The sequence below is a fragment of the Tympanuchus pallidicinctus genome, unplaced genomic scaffold (genome assembly GCF_026119805.1).
Source record: "Tympanuchus pallidicinctus isolate F22 unplaced genomic scaffold, pur_lepc_1.0 scaffold22, whole genome shotgun sequence".
Lineage (NCBI taxonomy): Eukaryota > Metazoa > Chordata > Aves > Galliformes > Phasianidae > Tympanuchus > Tympanuchus pallidicinctus.
This window is the reverse complement of record NW_026294739.1, coordinates 42,312,698-42,332,420: the sequence shown is the minus strand read 5'-3', so window position 1 is coordinate 42,332,420 and position 19,723 is coordinate 42,312,698. Positions and strand designations below refer to the sequence as shown.

General features: G+C 46.6%; 1 protein-coding gene across 2 annotated transcripts in view; it reads left to right on the top strand.

Moving 5' to 3' along the window:
- Positions 1 to 7,602: 7,602 nt before the first annotated feature.
- NECAB2 (N-terminal EF-hand calcium binding protein 2) overlaps positions 7,603 to 19,723 on the top strand; it is a 54,382-nt gene continuing 42,261 nt past the window's right edge. For both annotated transcript variants that reach the window (XM_052686055.1, XM_052686054.1), the window contains exons 1-2: positions 7,603 to 7,833; positions 14,783 to 14,807. In XM_052686055.1, coding sequence (XP_052542015.1) covers positions 7,639 to 7,833; positions 14,783 to 14,807 — 220 coding nt within the window. In that variant the 5' untranslated portion in view covers positions 7,603 to 7,638. The remainder of the gene's footprint in view (positions 7,834 to 14,782; positions 14,808 to 19,723) is intronic.

Here is a 19,723-nt window from a genome sequence, read left to right as displayed (position 1 = left end):
CAGCCAGAGACAACATCATAGAAGGCTACCAGGTTGGTCAAGCACGACCTCCCCCTTGTGAACCCGTACTGACTACTCCTGATAACCTCCTCTTCTTCCAGTTGTCTGGAGATGACATCCAATACAAGCTGTTCCATCACCTTTCCAGGGACAGAGGTGAGGCTGACTGGCCTATAATTGCCTGGGTCTTCCTTCTTGCCTTTTTTGAAGACCGGGGTGATGTTGGCTATCTTCCAGTCTTCAGGCACCTCCCCCGTCCTCCAACGATGGACGGGGCATCACAGCCTCTCTGGGCAGCTGTTCCAGCACCTCACCACTCTCATAGCAAAGAACTTCCCCCTGACATCCAACCTAAATCTTCCCTCCCTCAACTTCAGACCATCTCCCCTTGTCCTGCTGTCATCTCCCCTTTCACAGAGTTGCCTCCCCTCCTGTTTGTAGGCTCCCTTTAGGTACTGAAGGATGCAATGAGGTCACCCTGCAGCCTTCTTTTCTCCAGGCTGAACAAGCCCAACTCCCTCAGCCTGTCTTCATAGTGGAGGTGCTGCAGCCTTCTGATTATCTTTGTGTCTCTCCTCTGGACCCTCTCCAACAGCTCCCTGTCTTTCTTGTACTGGGGCCCCCAGACCTGCACACAGTGCTGCAGATGGGGCCTCACAAGAGCAAAGCAGAGGGGACAATCACCTCCCTGTCCCTGCTGGCCACCCCTCTGCTGATGGAGCCCAGGATCCCATTTGCCTTCCGAGCTGCAAGGGCACACTGCTGGCTCATGTTAAGTTTTTCATCCATCAAGACCCCCAGGTCCTTCTCCACAGGGCTCCTGCAGGCTTATTTCTGTGGCATAAACATAAACAAACAAACAAACAAAACTTCCTGATGCAAGCTCATGCTTTTATTTCAATACAAATTAAGGGAAACCACTGTTTATGTGTTGAAGGAACTGCCCAAATACACCCTTCTAGCAGCGCCTATCTGGCTGTAATAGCAGAGGGCACTGCCCACACTTCTAGAAACGTTGCTGCTGGTGCTGCGCCAGAGCATTACCTAAGTGCATTGAATTGGGAGAGGTGTGTATAGCGATGGCATGTGAACCTTCACAAAGATCAAGCACAGGTAGACAGACTTTCAAAGGGAGGATAGCTGCATAGGGATGTTACATCTATAACCCCAAAGCTCACCAGGAAAGCCTTCGCTTGTCAGGTGGACCCAGAAACACATTGGGCTATTCTGTTAGCCAAAGCTTTTGTATTTTGTTCGAACACCCAGCACTTCCTGCAGCCTATTGGAGTGTTGGCAGCTTTGGCGTGGCAGTAGGAGGAAGTTTTGCTCTCAGAGATGTTGTGATTGCCTGCGTGGAGCTTGCCAGCACCACAGAGCAGGAATAAGAGCCATAAATAAGGGCTGGTAGTGAGGGTGCTTCAGTAAGACAAGCACCACCCCTGAAGCAGGAAACAAAAAAAAAAAAAAAAAGGAAGAAAGATAGATTAGGCTCACCATAATCCTAGATACAAAGATGGAATTTCATCTCTTTTGTTGCTCAGAGAGCATACCTGGAAGAAATACAACTTCAAACACTGGGTATTTTTTCTGGAAGCAGCAGGGGAGGTGTTGGGAGCCTCCAATTAAAATTCCCCAGGAATGAAGGGAATCCAAATAACTCCCCAAAATGACCAATGGATGAAGTCTGTAAGCAGTGTTTTCCCACCACTGTGGAAAATGGAATGTTCACAACGAGGATGTTTATCTACCTGTGATTCAAGATAGATGTGGGTGTGGGCGTTATGCTGCTATTTGCCGGAACCACCCTCTGCAAACCTGAAGTGACACTTGAAAAAAAGTGCTGGTGGGTTGTCAGCTGGAGCCCTGCACAGCCCATCATGAGACATGGGAAAGGAATCAGAAAGGAGCTTCTTTTCAGATTGCTGCAATGAGTTCAGACAATCGGGGTTGCACAGGATCCCTTCAGGATTTTAAGAGTAGCGATGTTTCATGTCATAGATCAATTCCTGCCATTTTGATGGGAAAAGCCATGTAAACAATTAGCTTTGCATTTTTGCCCATATGCATCACACTGTTTTGCCTCCTACTGAAATCTATCCAGCATCAGATGCAACCAAAAAAAAAAAAAAAAAAAAAAGCATTATCAGAAAGGTATCACAATAAGGTTTACATGGTTGGTTTTGAGTCTTTTTCCATGATCTGCCAGAAGCTTTGCTACATTGATGGTTCCTGTTAGAGTCCCCGCAGCTGAAGATGCATGCACTGTTTGTGTGGAGGTCATGGGAAGATCTCCATCAGGCTTTTTGGACACCGAGTGATGCAGTTACCTGGGCCCAGACTGCTCAGACATGCCTTCAGGGAGATTATTTGCTGTCTTGCAAAAACCAAAGCACCAATCTAGACTTGAACAGGGTGGTGAAGCTGTTGGGACAGGTTTTTGCTGGGAAAGAGTTTGGGTCTTTTGAGGACATGATTCAGGCCCTAATTAAAAGCAAAAACCTGTGTGTATGGGGTGGGATACAGCTGGCAATGGGAAGGTCAGAATGGGATCATGCTTTTTGGCCGTTGGCAGTGGCAGCAATAGGCTGGGGCAGGTGACAGTGCAGAAAGTGATTTTGGGGAAGCCCAAAGTTATTCATAAACTTGTAACTATTTTGTCAGTACATACTAATGAGCATCCAAAAAGAAAGGGAAAGACAACTTTTAAAATATCAATGCATTTAAATTAAAGCCTCCTTGAATTGACATTTTATTTTGGAAAGATGAGTGTTTAAAATACTTTTTTAACAAGCATTTTGCCTTTTTCTTTTGAAAAACCACACCTGCCCTCAGCTAGAAACCCAAGGAATGTTAAAAGCAGACCTAATTTGCAAAGAGAAACAAAGCTTTTGGCTGTAAGAACTGAAAGCACTGAGCGACCCCAACCCCCACCTGCACATTTTCATCTTGTTTCTCCTCCCAGCCAAACCTTTTGTTGTCGATGCTGGTTTCAACCCCTCCCCAAGCCACAAAGTAGGTTCTTGGCCCTGGAACAAGTAGGTTCTTGGCTACCTGGAGCCGCAGAGCTTTGTTGCTGTGCATCGGAGGAGCCCAGCACAGTGCGTTCCATCCATGCGTCTGTCTGGCACTGCAGGGCACAGACACACAGCTCTGTGGGAGCGCAGCTCCCTCTCATGACTGCAGCACGCTTCAGCACCCAGGTGAGCATTTTATTAAAATCCAGTGAGCTGGGCTCACTGATGTACACACATGCCAATTGCTGGTGCTCTTTTTATCCACGAGACAGTTTTGAATTCTTTATTGCACGCTTTCCCCAGCGGCAAATGTTCCAGATTGTCCTCTGGAACAATTTATTTCTCAGGAGTAGAGAAGCCCTGCTTGCCTTTTCGAAACAGAGAGCCAGGATGGCAGCCGGCTGAGGTCAGGTTCTCCATCCTCAGAAGGCACCGTCAGCTACTGCTCCGTCTGTGTTGGGCATTAGGCTGATCCCCAGACAGCTTCAGGGTGGGAAAGGAACATAAGAGCTGTGGGTGGATGAAGACACAAATCCCCCATTGGCACCCACCTGTGACATTGCCCTGTGAGCTGAGCCAATGCCTGGATGGGAGAACAGCAAGAACTGCCCTGACGGGTCCTTTTGTTTCTGCAGGCAGTTAAACCATAAGAAAAAGATGCTTTGCTGTAACTCGGTATGTCTGTGCCACACCAGCATTAGGCACTAGATGTCCTTACGGTGCTGCACACCGACAGAGCAGAGAGATTTCCTAACAGGAAACGAGGCTTACAGAATGGGGATACCAGTGAGTATCTCAAGATTGGCCCTTTGGGGTGGGATGTCCATAGCTGCCTCACAGGCCTGCTGATATCTTGGCAAAATTTAAAAATACAAAAAATACATTAATTTGATCCCAAAGCAGCAAATGCAGCAATGTTTTAAACACCCTGGAAACCCAGGTCTGGATAAATGGAATCCCATAAACGCACAGAGGAGAGGCTTGGGGAATGAATGCTGTAGGGCACAAGCAGCGTGTGAAATGCCCATTCCTGCATCTTGCCTTCTGCCACAAAGCAGCCTGTTACATCTGATTTCAGCATACTTGCAGGCCCATTCTGCACATTAAAGCAGTGTATGCAGCGTTATCTAGCAGTTAGGAAGGGATGGAGAACTCATGAGGTCAGTTATAAAGATGTAATCATTTTTTTAGGCACAGTAGCTTAACTGGTTGTTAAAGTGGTGTTCATGCCCGTAACGGGCTTATGTAAATGTATTGATGTGAAAGTCCAGGTTTCCTCATTAGTCTGCTTTTCAGACTTCTGTTTACTGTCCCATATAAGGTATGGGAATGCAGGCATGAGAAGCAGAGGGTGATACTGAAAGATAAACTGATTCACTTTTTCCAGGGATTCTCAATTGTTCTGAACTAAATCATATATTAGGGAGAAAATGCATTGATCTGCTTTATGTGAATGCTTTTGTAGGTACTAAACATGCAAGAATAATGTTGAATATTTGTTTCCTGTAACTACAAAATTACAAGTTCTAGCAAGTAAATGGCCTGCAACTCTATGCAAGGGCAATTAGATTTGCTAATTATCTCAACTGCCAGAAAAACAAGGCTGTGTAATGCTCCCTTAATATTCAAACAAAGCGGTCAAAAATAAAATAATACAAAATAAAACGAAATTCCGTTTCTTTCACAGCCCCCTGCAGAAGGGCTGTTCCCAGCACGCAGCCCCAGGCTTTTTGCCTTCCTGCTAGAAATTCTTATTTCTCCTCATCTCTGCACCTAAGAATGGCAAAAATTACAATTTCAAAATATAATATAAAAATGTATCTGAAACACAAACAAAATAGTGACTTTTTCATGTATTGGGCTATGAGGATACTGCAGGGATTTTATTCAGCAGTTCAGTCCATGTGATTTCTGTTATATAAGTTTTATACAAATTCTGAAGCTCCCCATATGCGTGTGGTTTGCCCCTAGGAATGGCCTCAGGCACAACCTGCAGCAGCCCAGCCTTTGGTGGGCTGAGACATTCTCAAACAAACCCTCCTTGGCTCCTGGGTGACCTGGTTGTTTTCTGTCCCCGCAATTGCACTGACCCTGTTGCAGGGAGGACTGAGTGCTTTGTGTGGGTTTGTTTGGTAGTTTGGTTGTAGCTGTCATCCAGAATCCAGAAAGCAATCTCTCTAACTCCAGTGTGGTCTTAGAAAGTGGCATTCCTTTATTCCTCACCATACATACCAGGAAACTTGACAAACTAATGCACTCTGAGTTAAGTTCTGCATTTAAACAGTTAAGACATGCATATGCAGTACATTGGCATGCATACTCATTCTTGTCCAAGAACTCATTAATGTATGCTAATGTCCCTCTGTGCATACATGGTTGCAGATAAGGCGGTCCTACGACCACTCACTTTCTCCCCATTTTTCCACCATCAGCCTAATCACAGAGACTTCTGGCTGACCTCTAGCTGTTTTTCCCCAGTTTGACAAACTTTCATTGCTTGTAATGACAATTTCCAAAATAATATACGTGACATTGGAGGAAAAAGTCCATGCACCTGGTGGATGCAAAGATAAATGTAGTCCATTATTACTCCAGCGCTGCTCATGAAGCAGAATTATTGGGAAAACAAGGCTGTTCACATACTGAGCAAAATTGAAATTGAACTTTTTAGAAATAGCACTCATTGATGCCTTTTGCTAAACTAATACGTTGGTCTTTAAATTAATACACTGAACCTATTGCTAAACAAACTAGCCTGTGTCACAGTGTAATTTGGGAAAGGCTCGCCTTTCCACAGCAGGACAGTCCTGATGTTGCAGGGGCTAACAGGGCTCTGCAGGGTCCAGCTGTGCTCCTGCACCTGTGTAGGGTGTCAGTTCTGCTCTACCGGACTCCCCTCTTTGTGGGGTCACTGATTCCTCCTCCCAGCCCTGAGCAGCCAGATCAATCCCAGCAGCAATTAGCAAGCATCAGCAAGCCTCAGCTGACGTTTTGCTGGAAGGTTTTCATTAGCTCAGACCCCCATGGTGCAGAGAGGGCAGAGCATGCACAGGTGCTGCCTTCTGTTCTGCCTTGGCTGTGGCAGGAGCCTGGAGACCTCCGGCACTACACCTGGAGCTGAGCCTGCATCTTCCTGTCCCAGCTCATCATTAACATTTGCTGCTTCCATTTCGAGTGGCTGAAATTTTTTCCAGTCTCGATTCACTAAGGAAGAAAAATGAGTATTTAAATGTGGTAAAGCTGGTTTTGACATTAACAGGAAAAGATTTCGACAAAAGAAGATAAATAGCCTCAGACTTCCAAACAGAGCAATGAATCTTAAGAGCAAATGGAAAGAAAGGAAAATCTAAAGAACTTTGCTTATGAAATTATGCAGCAAAGAGCATACAGCAGTGCCAAGCTGGCTGTGATTAGCACAGCCTAACTGACCCATTTAGCAGAGAGATGCCTAAAGGAGAAAGAAGCTGCACTTTGACACTAAGCCTGTTCCTCACAAAAGGGATATTTCCCCACAAAAGGCATTGGATAAAAAATGGGGATTGCGAAAACATGAAAAGGCTGCTGTCACTTGGGGCATGAAGATTATGGACAGAGCAGCAGCAGTAGCTGGTGCTTGGACATGCCGAGGCGTGCTGTGCCTTGGAGTATATTTCCTCAGAGATGTGAAGCAGGTCTGAATGGTGCCAGCATTTTGTTGGTCCTTTTTGTGGGGAGCAGGCTTAGTGTCAAAGTTCAGCGCTCACAAGGGCTGGGCTGGCACCAAGTCCCCATGAGTCCCTGGGGACCCCAGTGAAGGTTCCAAGCTCCCCACCCCAGTGCACCCCCTGTGTCTGAGCTCACATAGAGGCACCTTGCTCTCTCCAGCCCTTGAAAGGAGGTTGTGGTGGGGTGGAGTTCAGCTTTTGCTTCTGGATAACAGCAATAGGATGAGAGATGATGGCCTCAAGTTCTGCCAGAGCAGGTTTGAGTTGGATATCAGAAACAATTCCTTCTCCCACAGAGCAGTGATGCAGGTGGCTCAGCTGCCCAAGGACGGGGGGAGTCCCTGGTCATATCCCAGCGCCGTGGGGATGTGGCACTGAGGGACGTGGGCAGTGGGTACAGTGGGGTTGGGCTGAGGTAGGACTCGGGGATGTGGGAGGTCTTCTCCAACATTAATGACTCCTATTCTATGATTCTGTGATCTTAGGTGTGCAGGGCTTATCCGTAGGAAGATCAAGGCTTGCGCAGGTGAAACAAGTGTACCAGCAGTGAACATCTTTGTGAAACAGAAGGATGGGATTGGGAATCTTCGGCTGAGCACCACTCTTAGCTCTGCAGCTACGGATGCAGCATTTCCCCAACTGACATTCCTGGCTGTTCGTCGTAGGGGCTTTTTGGGCTGTGGGATCAGAACCAAGTTTTATTTACTAGCAAGAATCACGTCTGAAGAGCTGCTCTGGGAGGGAGATGAGAACTGCGCTGGGACCCCCACCCCAAAATCTGACAGCAGGACAGAGCGAGGAAGTAGGAGCCCGCCCCTGGCCGCGATGCGGAGGAGGAGGGCGAGAAGGAGGAGGAGGGGGAAGAAGGAGGAGGAGGAGGAGGAGGGAGCCCCGGCTCCGGCGCGAGGCCGGGCGGAGCGATGTGCGAGCAGGCGGCGCGGTACTGCCGGGCCGGCGTGCACAGGCTGCTGCGGAAGCCAGCGCCGGCGCTGCGCGGGCTGGACGGGCTGCTGCGCTGGGTCGGGGCCAGGATGAGCGACAAGGGCGTCGCCGACAGGGAGCTGCTCACCTCGGGAGCCTCCGCGCAGAGGAAGGGCACCTCCGTCATCCTCGATGTGAGTGACCCCGAGGTCCCTCGGCTCGGGGTCGGGCATCCCCTTAGCGCGGGTCCTGCAAGCCCACGGGAGTGCACAGGGATTCCTGCAGCCCTCCTGCTGCATCCCGCACCCCCCGACCGGCGTGGCATCGGGGTTATTTCCTGGTCCTGCATTCCCTTGCATGGGTCCTGCATCCGCGACTGACTGCGGATGGGTGCAGCCCGGTTCCTGCCCTGTCCGCCCCGAGGCAGATAGGAATAAGGTGCAGCTTGATCCTGCATCTCCCGGACCCTATGAGCGTAGGGTATATGAGCCCAGACCCTGCATCCCCTTACCTGGGCTCTGCACCCCTATTCTGGCTGGATGTGGGGTCCTGCACACTGGGAGCAATTTAAGATTGGGATTATATCCTGGGTCCTGGGTCTTACCCCATGGGCTCGCTGGGGGTGCGGATGCAGCTCAAATGCCCTTTCTGCTCATCCCCCAGGCTGGCTGGGCTCCTGGTCTGAGCATGGGAGTACACCCTGGGTGCTGCATCCCCTTTCCCATGTCCTGCAGCTCCCAGACCACCCATTACCTGAGTATGGGAATGCACTGTGAGTCCTTAATCCTGGCATCAGCTCAACCTGATGGGGATACAAGACTCCAAGTCACACAAATCACTTGCAGGAGGGTCCCCATCACTCCCTAAGTTTTGGAGTGCACCCTGACTCCTGCACCCCAATACCTGACAGGATGGCAGCGTGGTACTGCCTGCCTGTGGGTGCATCAAATCCAGGGCTCACTTACCAGGGTCTGGGGAACACACAGTGGTGTGCCTGGTGCCTCCACTTGGGTATTTATAGGCTTCCTGATTAGGGGGATGGTGAGGTTATTTGTGCTTAAATGAATTGGGAGAATGGGATGAAATAACTGGTGTGCAAATGGTGTAATTACACAGATTTTCTGGCTGCAGCATCTAATTATTAAATGTGTGCATCCTCAGCTCTGCTATATGCTAGCTTTAAAAATAAAATGTTGTGAGTGCAAAAATAAGCTCCAGAGGTGCTGGCAGTCATGAAGGATAACTCATGCTCTCTTGGCCCCTTCAGCGTCAGGCAGCCAGAGCTCTTCCAGGCAAGCCCTTGTGTTTTCTAAGCCATTTGTAAGTGCTGGTATGGGCTGGTGAGTGTAACTCATCCAGTATGTAAGCACCACGGGCAGCTAGGCATTCCAGTTCCCTGGATGAAGCAACTCAACTGTGTCTATTGGGCAGCCAAAAGCAGAGGAGAGAGCAGAACGCTGATGGCTGGTCATGCCTGGAGAAATCAAAATGAGAAATGAAATACCCTTATGATTTTTTATGTTAAATTTTTCTCTTTTTTTTTTTCCTGCCCTGCTGAAATCTTACACCAGTGTGTAAGATTGGGAGCATACGTGTAACGGGGAGTGGGAGGGGGGGCAATTAATTGGATACCTAGAGATTCTGAGATTTTTGAGCTAGGGCTGTGTTCCCAGAAAAAACAGTGCCTTATCTGTTCAACTTCACTTTCTTTAAGTGGATTTTTTTATTCTACTTTGAGCTGAGAAAATGAGCCCTCAGTTTTTAGAATGGTTCAGCCATTGGGAACTAGGACAGTGCTGAACATGCGGGTCCTCAGCCCATTTCTCCTTCACAATGGGACTGGAGCCCTTTCTTATCTGCTGAAAAGAGAAATGGGTTCTGAAAATGAAAAGTTTGAGGGTTTGTGGTGTTTTTTTTTTTTCTTTTTTTTTTTCTTTTCTCCTTCTTTAGAACACGCTTCTCACTTTTCTCCAGCTACAATAGAAACTTCTGTGTAAGTTGTGGGTTTACTATAACTGGCTCTTCGAGGGCATTGAGAAAGCCAGCCTTAACTGGGAAAATGTGCATTTGGGTTAGTGTTCACAAGGCAGCAAAAGGTAACAATGATTCCACAGTAATCCTTAGGTATTTCCAATTAGCTCATGCAGCTTCCGTGCTTTGTGTGCATATGGGAAGAGCAGTTCCAGCTCCAAGCACTGTGACTCCTCAGGGCATACGGGAAGAGCCCTGGCAGATTCTGTGTTTAAATAACATCCTCACGAGTTGAGGTGAGGACTAAGCTTGCTTTGGTTACGAATTGCTTAAAGTGGCTCTGATGCTAATGACATGGCAGTCACTTCTCCTTATCTGTTCTGGATTTCTTCAGACTCAACATCATCAAAGTGTTTGTTCTGACTCTTCTGGGCCAAGAGGGTGGTAATGGGTCAGTGAGAACTTTCCTGCTCCCTTTGCATCCAAGAAACAAAACCAGGATGTTGTGGGGTGAAAGCAAGGGCTGAGGAAGGAGGTCCAAGGGGAGCAGATGTCTTCTGCCACCAGCCTGGCTGCTGTTGCTTCAGGGATAAATCATAACTTAGGGATGTCTCCATAATTTCCCTTTATTTTTCTTGTGTCTTTCTAGGTAAAAGTTGAATAATATTGAATAATAGTTCAGCTCAAACTGCTAAAACTGTGGAATGGTGAAAACCTGGTAATGGACTAATGAGGAAGAGATTTAAGTCCTTAGCATTTCTTGAAGCTGCAGCAATGAAACCAGGAGTGAGAGATGATCCTGAGTGGTGGTGGTGGCAGAAGGAACGGGAGATGTGCTCAGTGGTGAGCTCACACAGTGTCAGCTGGTGTCACCCAGGGGTTCACCTGGGTGCTTGCATCCCACGGTGAGTCTGCGTAGTGCTGCCCTGTCATCAGGAGCCTCTGACTCAGACTGACAGCATCTGGGCTGCTGGAGATAAAAGAAGTCTACCCATAGCTTCTGAGATAAGATTATGGCAATGTTTATATAGAATCATAGACTCATTAAGGTTGGAAAAGACCTCTCAGATCCCCAGGTTCAACCCCTACCCACCCCCACCATGCCTAGTAAACACATCCCTCAGTGCCACATCTCCATGGGTCTTTAACACCTCCACAGATGGTGACTCCATCACCTCACTGGGCAGAATTCCAGCTACCCCAACCCTGAAGTGATGCATGAGGTTGTTGTGTCTGAAGTGCAGAACCTGGCACTTGGCCTTGTTAAAGCTCATGCAGTTGGCCTCAGCCCATTGATCCAGCCTATCCAGATTCCTGGGCCTTCCTACACTCAGACCAACACTTCCCCCCAACTTGGTGTGAACTGCAAAATTACTGAAGATGTTCTCAATCCCCTTGTCCAAATCATCACTATGGATACTAAGTAGGGCTGACTCCAGCACTGACCCCCGGGGATCACTGCTTGTAACTGCCAGCTGGATGTAACTCCATTCACCACTACTCTCTGGGCCTGGCCATCCAGGCAATTTTTTACCCAGTGAAGACTCTACCTGTCCAAGCCATGGGCTGCAGCTTCTGCAGGAGAACATTATGGAAGCCAGTGTCAAAGGCTTTACTCAAGTCTAGGCAGACTACATCCGCAGCTTTTCCCTAATCCACCAGGCAGGTCATCTGGTCATAGAAGGAGATCAGATTGTGATCTCTGTCTTCGTCCTGGGCTGCTTGAGATGCCCTTTGTGGGCAGTTTCTGCCTGCAGCCAGGAGGTCAAAATCCCTTTTGCAAAGGAGTTGAAACTGGCACGGTGGTCCTACAACCACCTGTGGTCACAGTGACATTTCTGGTTCAGAGATGATCCACAAGTATCATAAGACTAATAAAAGGGAAAATAGGAGTGGGGTTTTGGAAAAAACTGTATCAGGTGGTATTTGCTGTGTGTGACTGAGTATACGTGCAATACAGAGCTGGGATTATAGGCTCCTCAGATGTGGGAAATGTCTAGACAGGTATTACTCTGTCTGGGAGTACTTCAGTTCTTAGTTACAGACTGCTCTTACTCATGGCCTCACTGTCCATACCACCTCTGATCATGCAAGTGGGAAACACATTGGATGGAAGTGCCGAGGACCAGCAGCCATGCTGCCCCGTTGGCTCCTTTTGGGGTGAAGCTGCTGGGAGGGGCACAGCCCCTGGCTTGGCCAAAAGTGGCCGCGTGCCTCATGGCTACTCTTTTTGGCCCTAGTTTGAAAACCCCTGAGGAAAGCAATGCCCACGCCTTCATGTCAGATTAAGCTTTTAGTTTGACCTGCTCTGTGTTTTGCTGAGGACTAACTTATCTCTGCCATCCTTGATGGAGCTGCACCCAAGGCTGGCGCTCACGGAACTACCAGCACTTTACACAGAACAGCATCAACTGCAACCCCTGCCACTCTCTTTCAGCCTTGATTTCTGAGAGCAAGGCAGTAAAAAGCAGAGCAGTAAGAGGAGAGGTGAAAGGCGAGGGCATGGTGACGGCTGTTCCTCCCTGGGAGGACGTGCTGTGAACCCTGCAGCTCTGCAGCTTTGTAGGGGCACAATGACTGGGACCGCGTCAATACAATGCCAACATTGTATTTCCTACTGAAACACCCAGCCAGGCCGTTGCCCTGCATGGGGAAAGACCATTGCAGGACGGCCTGTAATGATGTAGTCCAAAGCAGTAATATTTCGAGTCATTATTTTCTGTCATTAGCACCAGAAAGAATAACAGAGGTCGTTGGAGAGGAATTTCCTTATGGGAGTTCCTAAAGCCTTTTCTCAGCTCCAGATGAGGACAAACTCCAGATGAGGAGAGCAACAGCACAGGGATGAGGGAACACCGTGAGCAGATCCGCCTGCACTTTGTGTCTCCCTGGATGGTGTTCTGTCACCCGCAGGCTCTCCTCACCCAGGAGGACAGATCTTGTTTGTCCTCGATTCTGCACTGAGATCAGCAGGAACACAGAATTCTGGCCCAGCTGCACTCTATTTTAAATCAACATCGTGCTAACCTGCTGAAAGAATAATGAACTCTACAAACCCTGCAATAATTCCTGGGCTTGTTAGGGAAGTGATTGTGTCAATTTAATGAAATTGCCAAGAAAACCTCCCTCAAGTAGCCTCCAGTGTAGCTCTTTCTCATCAAAGAGCTCTGAGAAATCAGAGCTGACTGTTTAAATTTGAAACCATCAATTTTACTTAAAGTTTATTGTTACCACCAACGTTTTGAATTGCTTTCTTCTGTCAAATAATTGCAGTAGCTATTTGAGAGCACCACAGAAAATGTACATTTTAGAGAAAGCCATTGGAACTCTTGAAAGATGTTGCTGGTTCAAGGTACAATAGTGATTATGTGCATCTAACCACCTGGCAAATGGAGCAAGACAGGATGAGAGGTAACGGCCTCAAGTTGCTTCAGAGGAGGTTCAATTTGGGTATTAGGAAGAACTTCTCTAAAAGAGTGGACAGGCAGTAGCACAGCTGCCCAGGGAGGTGGAAGAGTCCCCATCCCTGGAGGTGTTCAGGAGCCATGGGGATGTGGCACAAACTGTGGTTTGAGGGCAGTATTGGAAATAGGTGGAATGTTGGACATGATGATATTAGAAATCCTTTCCAACCTTAAAGATTCTAAGTATGCTGCAGCCAGGGAACTGCATGTACTTCAAGAGTACATCCCATAACACAGGTTAATCTGGCCCATGCTGTGGGAATCCTCACTGTACAGTTTAGCTTGTTCTTCAGAAGTTTCCCTGATAGCTTTGTAACAACGACTGATGAGGAGAAGTTCAGTGCAGTACACTGTGGGCTAGATAATTTCTTTTTACCAGCTGTGAAAATAGCACCCACCCAGGTGGCTGGTGCAGTTTGCTTTAGTTTTACAGTTTAGTGTAAATCCTTATTCCTTGCAGGAGCAACATTTTAGGCAGCACTGGCAAGCCATCACAGAGCAAATCACATCTCCATCAGCCTCCTGATGTTCATTCATGCCATGGTCCCGTCTGCCCATGCTAACAGGTGGCTGTATCTTGAATAGCTTTCTTTTCTGGTGTCCTGTTTTATCATTTTCCTAGGCAAAATTGTAGCAATCCAATTAAGAACTTGCTCACCGACAGCAATGCTAGGCAGCTTGGCCCTATAAAATAAATCAAGGACATGGGTCGTCCAAGTCAGGAATACAGTCATTTCCATGAGCGTGGTGCTCATGGATGAGTGATGTGTGCAGAAATTCTGGGGCTGCCTGATGTCCCACTGGCCCACTAATTCTTCCGTCCCATGGAAAACAGTGCCTGCTCCTTCAAAACCCATATCCTCATGGTCCATGAGCCTGCAGACGTAGGATTTCCTTCCACACTTCTGGTTGTTCTCAGAAATGGTCAGCCCAAGAAGTGTGGTGGCAAGCTCTAAATCTTGCAGGGCTTCTATGGCTCCTGAAGTTTGGGATGTGGCTGTTTGCGCCATTGGTATGAAGCAGAAAGTGCTTGCTTCTGCCCAAGAAAGAGCCCAAGAAAGAGCAGCTTCGACTTAGCCCTGAGCAGCCTAGGAAGCAGTTCCAGCAGAATGATTAATGTTGCTTAATTAAACTGTATGCATTTAAATAGCATATTCTGCAATGCAATTTGTCTCTTGGGTTTCTTGTGTGCAGCAGTTTCTTCTCTGACTTTTTTTTTTTTCCCTGTAATGATTTTATGACCCAGAAAAGATTGCATTTTTCTGGCTCTCTGATCTGTCCTGGTGCTTTTATTCCCTCTGCAGGGAAATGCCTTTGAACAGCCAAAATCTCTGTTCTGGCTCAAATTAATAGAGTCAGATATGAAGAGGTAATGATAATGTTGTCTCTTTTTCTGTCCAGTTTATGAGCATCTTAATTTTTCAGTAATTTATGGCCAAACCTGTGCTAACAGCCATTCCTGGCAGCAGCCTGTAAGATTTCAGCCCTTGCACAATGGTTCTGCTATTAATTGCAGTGTGCTAAAAGACTCTTCCTACCACCAGACCCTTTGGTTACTTCCAAAGCCAAAGCACTGATGCTTCCCAGGGAATACTTGCTCTTTGCACTGGAGCAGGAGCTGGGATTGGGTGGGGGAAGCATATGGATGTTTGAAGGGTGCAACCAAACTCCTGAGTAATCCTTCTTTCTCTCTCTCTTTCAATTCCAGATTTTTAGAAGAGCTGACAAAAATGGTAAGTCTGGACATTCATGTCTCACCATTTAGTCACTGAACTTTTGTCAGCATTGCTCTTCTTTTTCCCAGGTGGTAACTGTTTAAATGCCATCCGTCTTGCTGGGACTGATACTGGTGGTGTTTAAGTGTTGGAATAGGTTTTGTCGTTTCTTTGGCTGAGGTATTCTTAGGGCAGATGTGATACCCCTGTGCAAGTCTGCACCGCAATACCTGCCAAATCTGGGGCAATTTTAAAAGTCTCAAAATAACAAGCAATATTTTTGTTAACCTCAGTCAAGTGATAAATGAAGGACCAGTTCTTTGTCATCTTGGAACATCTTTGCAAAATAAATCTGCACTGTGAATATCTGTAGCCTGGTTCTGGATGGACCGGGCACACACATCAGAGAAAAGACCACTAAGACCGTCAAGCCCAACCCCAGCCCAGCCCCACCGTGCCCACATCCCTCAGTGCCACATCCCCACAGCTCTGGACACCTCCAGGGACAGTGACTTCCTTATCTGCCTGGGCAGCTGTGCCACAGCCTCACTGCTCTTTGAGAGAAGAATTTTCTCCTAACATCCAATGTGAACATGTCCAGCACCACAGTGCTCCCCTGGATGCTCTCTGACCATCAGATAGGGGTTTTTGCTTGGCTTAGAAGTAGAGAGTCTAGGTCACAAAGTATTAAATTATTGTGAATCTCCTGTGACATATTTGACATAGAGTCCCTGCAAAAATCTGAAAAAAAAACTAGAAATCTGGGTGCAGGTTGCTGTGGTGTTGTCATGTTTGCAGAGCCCTGTCCTGCTGGTGCACATCTGTGTTCCCAGCAGACTTGGGTGCTCAGTTGTGCTGCTGAGTTGATTTCCACCTGTTTCCAACTTGCTAAATGACTGAGTCTCCAGCTGAAATTGTCATATGCAAGTTCCCATGCTACTCCTTCCACTATACACTTAAGGAGGTGTCCTATTTAAAGTGCAAATCCCTACAGCCAAGAGTTGTTACATGTGGAATTCTTTCCAGCTTCTTGATTGCTTCCAGCCCCATGAAGCAGTGTGTGTGGTGTGAACACAGCACGCCCAGTTCAGGTGTAGTAACTGCAGAGCACGGCCATGGAGATTGCAGAGCTTCTCCCTCTCCTTTCTTCCAAACCTCCTCATATTAAATTATTAATTCATGTACAATAGAATTAGATGCCATAGCATGTTATCCTAGAAACATTTGAGTGTCTAGGGACTCCTGCAGGCTATCCAGACCAACTCCCCTGTAGAAAGGGGTTTCTACATTTCCTACCATGCTGAGGTTCCTGCCTGCAGGTGATTCCGCTCAGTGCCTAAGCTGTGTGCTGAGGTGCTTAAGGTAAAGTAACGGAGCAGCTCTTACTCATCGAAGGATGCCTTGGTCTCTGTGACCAGTTTGAGTTGCCCCCAGCCTCTTCCCTATTGACAACAGCTACATTTATGACCATCTATATGAGTAACAGACTGGGTAGCACATCTTGATGTGACGAATGCGTTGGAGATGTCTGGAGAAACTGGTAAATAGTCTGAGAAAAGGGCAAAGGGCTGGGCCATGACCTGACAGTGAATAATTCAGCTACCTCCAGACATGCTTTGAGGGGCATGGCTGTCAGTCACTCAGAATGATCTTTTCCTTCCATGTAGGAGTGTTTTTCCTTCTTTGCTAATAAACCCACCTACTGCCATGTAATTCCTCTGGCCCTGGAAAACAATACTTAATCATTTAATTGGCGTGTGGAAGGAAAATGGAGGCATCTTGCTGTGGGCTCACAGAGCAGAGCTGTTCATCATCTGGATTATCTAACATGTACTTTGCTACTCTTCCAAAAGCTGTTAATCAATGACAAGATAAATAGCCCAGCATTCAAATTAATGGCAGCATTCAGATTAAGATGCTTTGATTTTAATAGAATAGCCTAATTTCAACGATTGGTTATAAAAATGTTGCTTGATGGAAACAGAACAAGTATTTCAAAATCTCCAGTCCTTGCAGCTGGGGTCTCCCATGGCTGGGCATCTTGATAGCACCGTGCTATCAATGCAAGATGCTGCCATTAGCTGCTGCAATGTGAGCAGCTGGCCAGAGAGCTGACCGGGCACTTTGCTGCAAATAACACCAGGCTGTGTCACCTTCAGCAAATAAATCCTGCTCCCAGGATCTCAGGGAAGCGCCTTTTCCTCAGAGTATGCAATCAGCTCTGCTCAGAGCATATTCTGCGTGTAATTTGGTAAAGCTGTCGCAATGAATCAAGTCATTTTCTAAAGGACATCCTTCCCTGTTTTGTATCTGTTTTCTTTATAATTATCTGTAACCACTGTCTTGGAAAATGGCTCAGATACTGACCCTGCTAAGGGATAGGGCAGCACGAGTGTTGGCTGAAAATGACAGTGGCATTCTAGGGACACAACTGTATCACCCCATTAATTCACTGCAGTGACAGGAAAGGTTTCTGTCTGCTCTTGGTTGTAGACATGATAAGAAATGATCCACTGGAGTGTACTCAGATGTGTGTTTGAAGACATGGATGGGAACAAAGCCATTCAGTGTGTGCTCTCTTGAACATCTTCAGCTATTCTTGGAGATGAAATACAAAGAAATTTGAATGTAAAATTTTTAAAAAATTCATCGGTTGTACTTAGAGGAAGGTGTCAGACTTCTGTTGACCTGACCTTCAGCTCAGAGCCTGCTGAGGATGTAGCAGAGCAGTAAAGAAAGAGCTGGAGCACAGCAGCAGCAGGTGGATGGAAAAGGTTCCTTGATTAAGAACCTCTGAGGGTGGCAGAGTGATGCCCATTCCCATCCCAGGAGACTCATTCTTTAAATAGTTGCCCACAGCTATCTGCTAGAGGCACTTAGGAGCTCCTTAAAGGAGATTTATGCCTTTAATACCTTTATTTATAAAGCATATCCCAGTGTAGTGAGTTTGTGCTACAAATGATGGGGGCATGTCTGCTGCTCACAAACAGGGAACATAAACAGCTTTGGACACCAGAGTGACCATGGAGCCCTGTCAGCTTGCAGCAGGATGGTGCCAGCTCCTCTTAGAGCTCCTCCTCCCACCTGTAACCAGCAGCGCTGCTCTGATAATGGCTTCCTAATGAGCCAGTAATGCCCCATGCCCATGCTGTCCCCTGGATCCGTAGAACTGAGATATGTCATAATGTCACCTTAGAGGAGGGATTCTGGGTTAGGAGAATAGGACGAACTTAGCACTGCACTTCCCCTGCCCTATCACTGCGTGTGCCAAGTACCCCATACCGTTTGCTTGATGCCCTGCAGCGGGTGCAGTTGTTCTTTAGTCCTTTCTTTATTCTGGAAACCTAAGAGGCTTGCTCACCCTGCATGGACCTATCTCTTTTCATGGCATCTCACTTCTGGGAAAAAATGTTTTTTCTGGAGTTGTTTGGATTTTTAAAATAGCAAGCATCAATTATTAATTACCTTCTTAATTTATTGAAACATTTTTAGAAGGCAACTTAGTTGGAATTTGGCATGGTAATTTTCCTCATAGTTATTAAAGGACTTGGAGTACTTGTCGTGAGGTAGCAACACGACATAGGGTTCTTGTGCCAGGAATATTGCTTTATTGCTGTGATGATCATGATCATGGTGTGTATCCGTCTCTGCGCTTATTCTTCTAAGCAAGCCTTTTAATATTCTAACACACGTATTCAGTAAATTTCCACTGATCCATTGTCTAGAAAGCAAGCAAATTCCATAACAAGTCTTAAAATCAGCAGAGAGTTTATCTTATGCCCAGGTACAGAACACCCCTGTTTATTCAGACCTTCTGTCTCCTTTCCAGAGCCTCATTATCAGTGAGTTGACATTCGATGAGGTTGAGCTGACCTCTCCATCTCCCACAAGTACTTATCTCCCCATCCTCCCCATCAACTTGAGACTCTTTTAGGGAATGCATTTATGCAGAATTGGAATGGTGGTGACCAGCTGGGATCTCAATAATACAACACTGAATACCTCGTGGCTTTGACTTTGGTTGCTTTTATCACATCTTAAGAAGATTCCAGGCCAGAGCTGCAACACTCCATATTACATATCAGGATAGAAAACCATCTACAGCCAATAACCCTCCAAATGCACACAGCTCTTCTTGCACAGCCACAACTGTGTGCCTGTTTTGCAATCTGTGCTCTTACTATGAGCTCTCAGAGCACTGTGGTCCCTGCTCCTAATGAGTTACTCATCAAAAACCACTTAGCTTCCAGGTCAGGGTAATTACCTGCTGCTTGACTACTGCTCCTCATGCCCAGGGAAAACCTTGAGCTATTCATATCTCACTGGTGCATCCAAATTAATTCATTAGTTCTAAGTAAGAATATTTATAATTCTTGCATAATAAAAAACAGTATTAGAAGCCACCCACATTCAAGTGGAAAAATGCAGTGTTGAATTAAGTTTTTAAAGTATGGCTAAAACTGTTGGGTACTTCCATGACCTGGCAACCAGCCTGAATTTATTTTTCTTGCTTAAAAACAAATCATAACAATCAACATCTTGCATTTTGATTGTCAAAATTTCATGTTGCAAACAAGAAGCACCTTGTAAAACTACATAACGATGTTTTTTTGCAAGAGGAAGTTTTGATCTGCTTTCAGTTATTCAGACTTCTGTGTAAAGTATAAGTTTCCTAGCTCTCTCCGTTGTACATTTAGTTATCCTTCCAAGTCCTTGCTGAGTTCATCACATGTGGCTTTGAAGAGATGACATCTGTTTAAATCAGGACATGCTGTTCCCAAAGTGATAAACAAACCTATCAACCAGATGAATTTTGAGCTAATGCAAAAATTATGAAAGCTGTTTTCTGGCCTTCCCTACAAGCTGTCACTAGATGTGTCCTGTACTTCTGCCCACCCTTTAAACCCTTGAAATTGGTGTACTGAATCAGGATT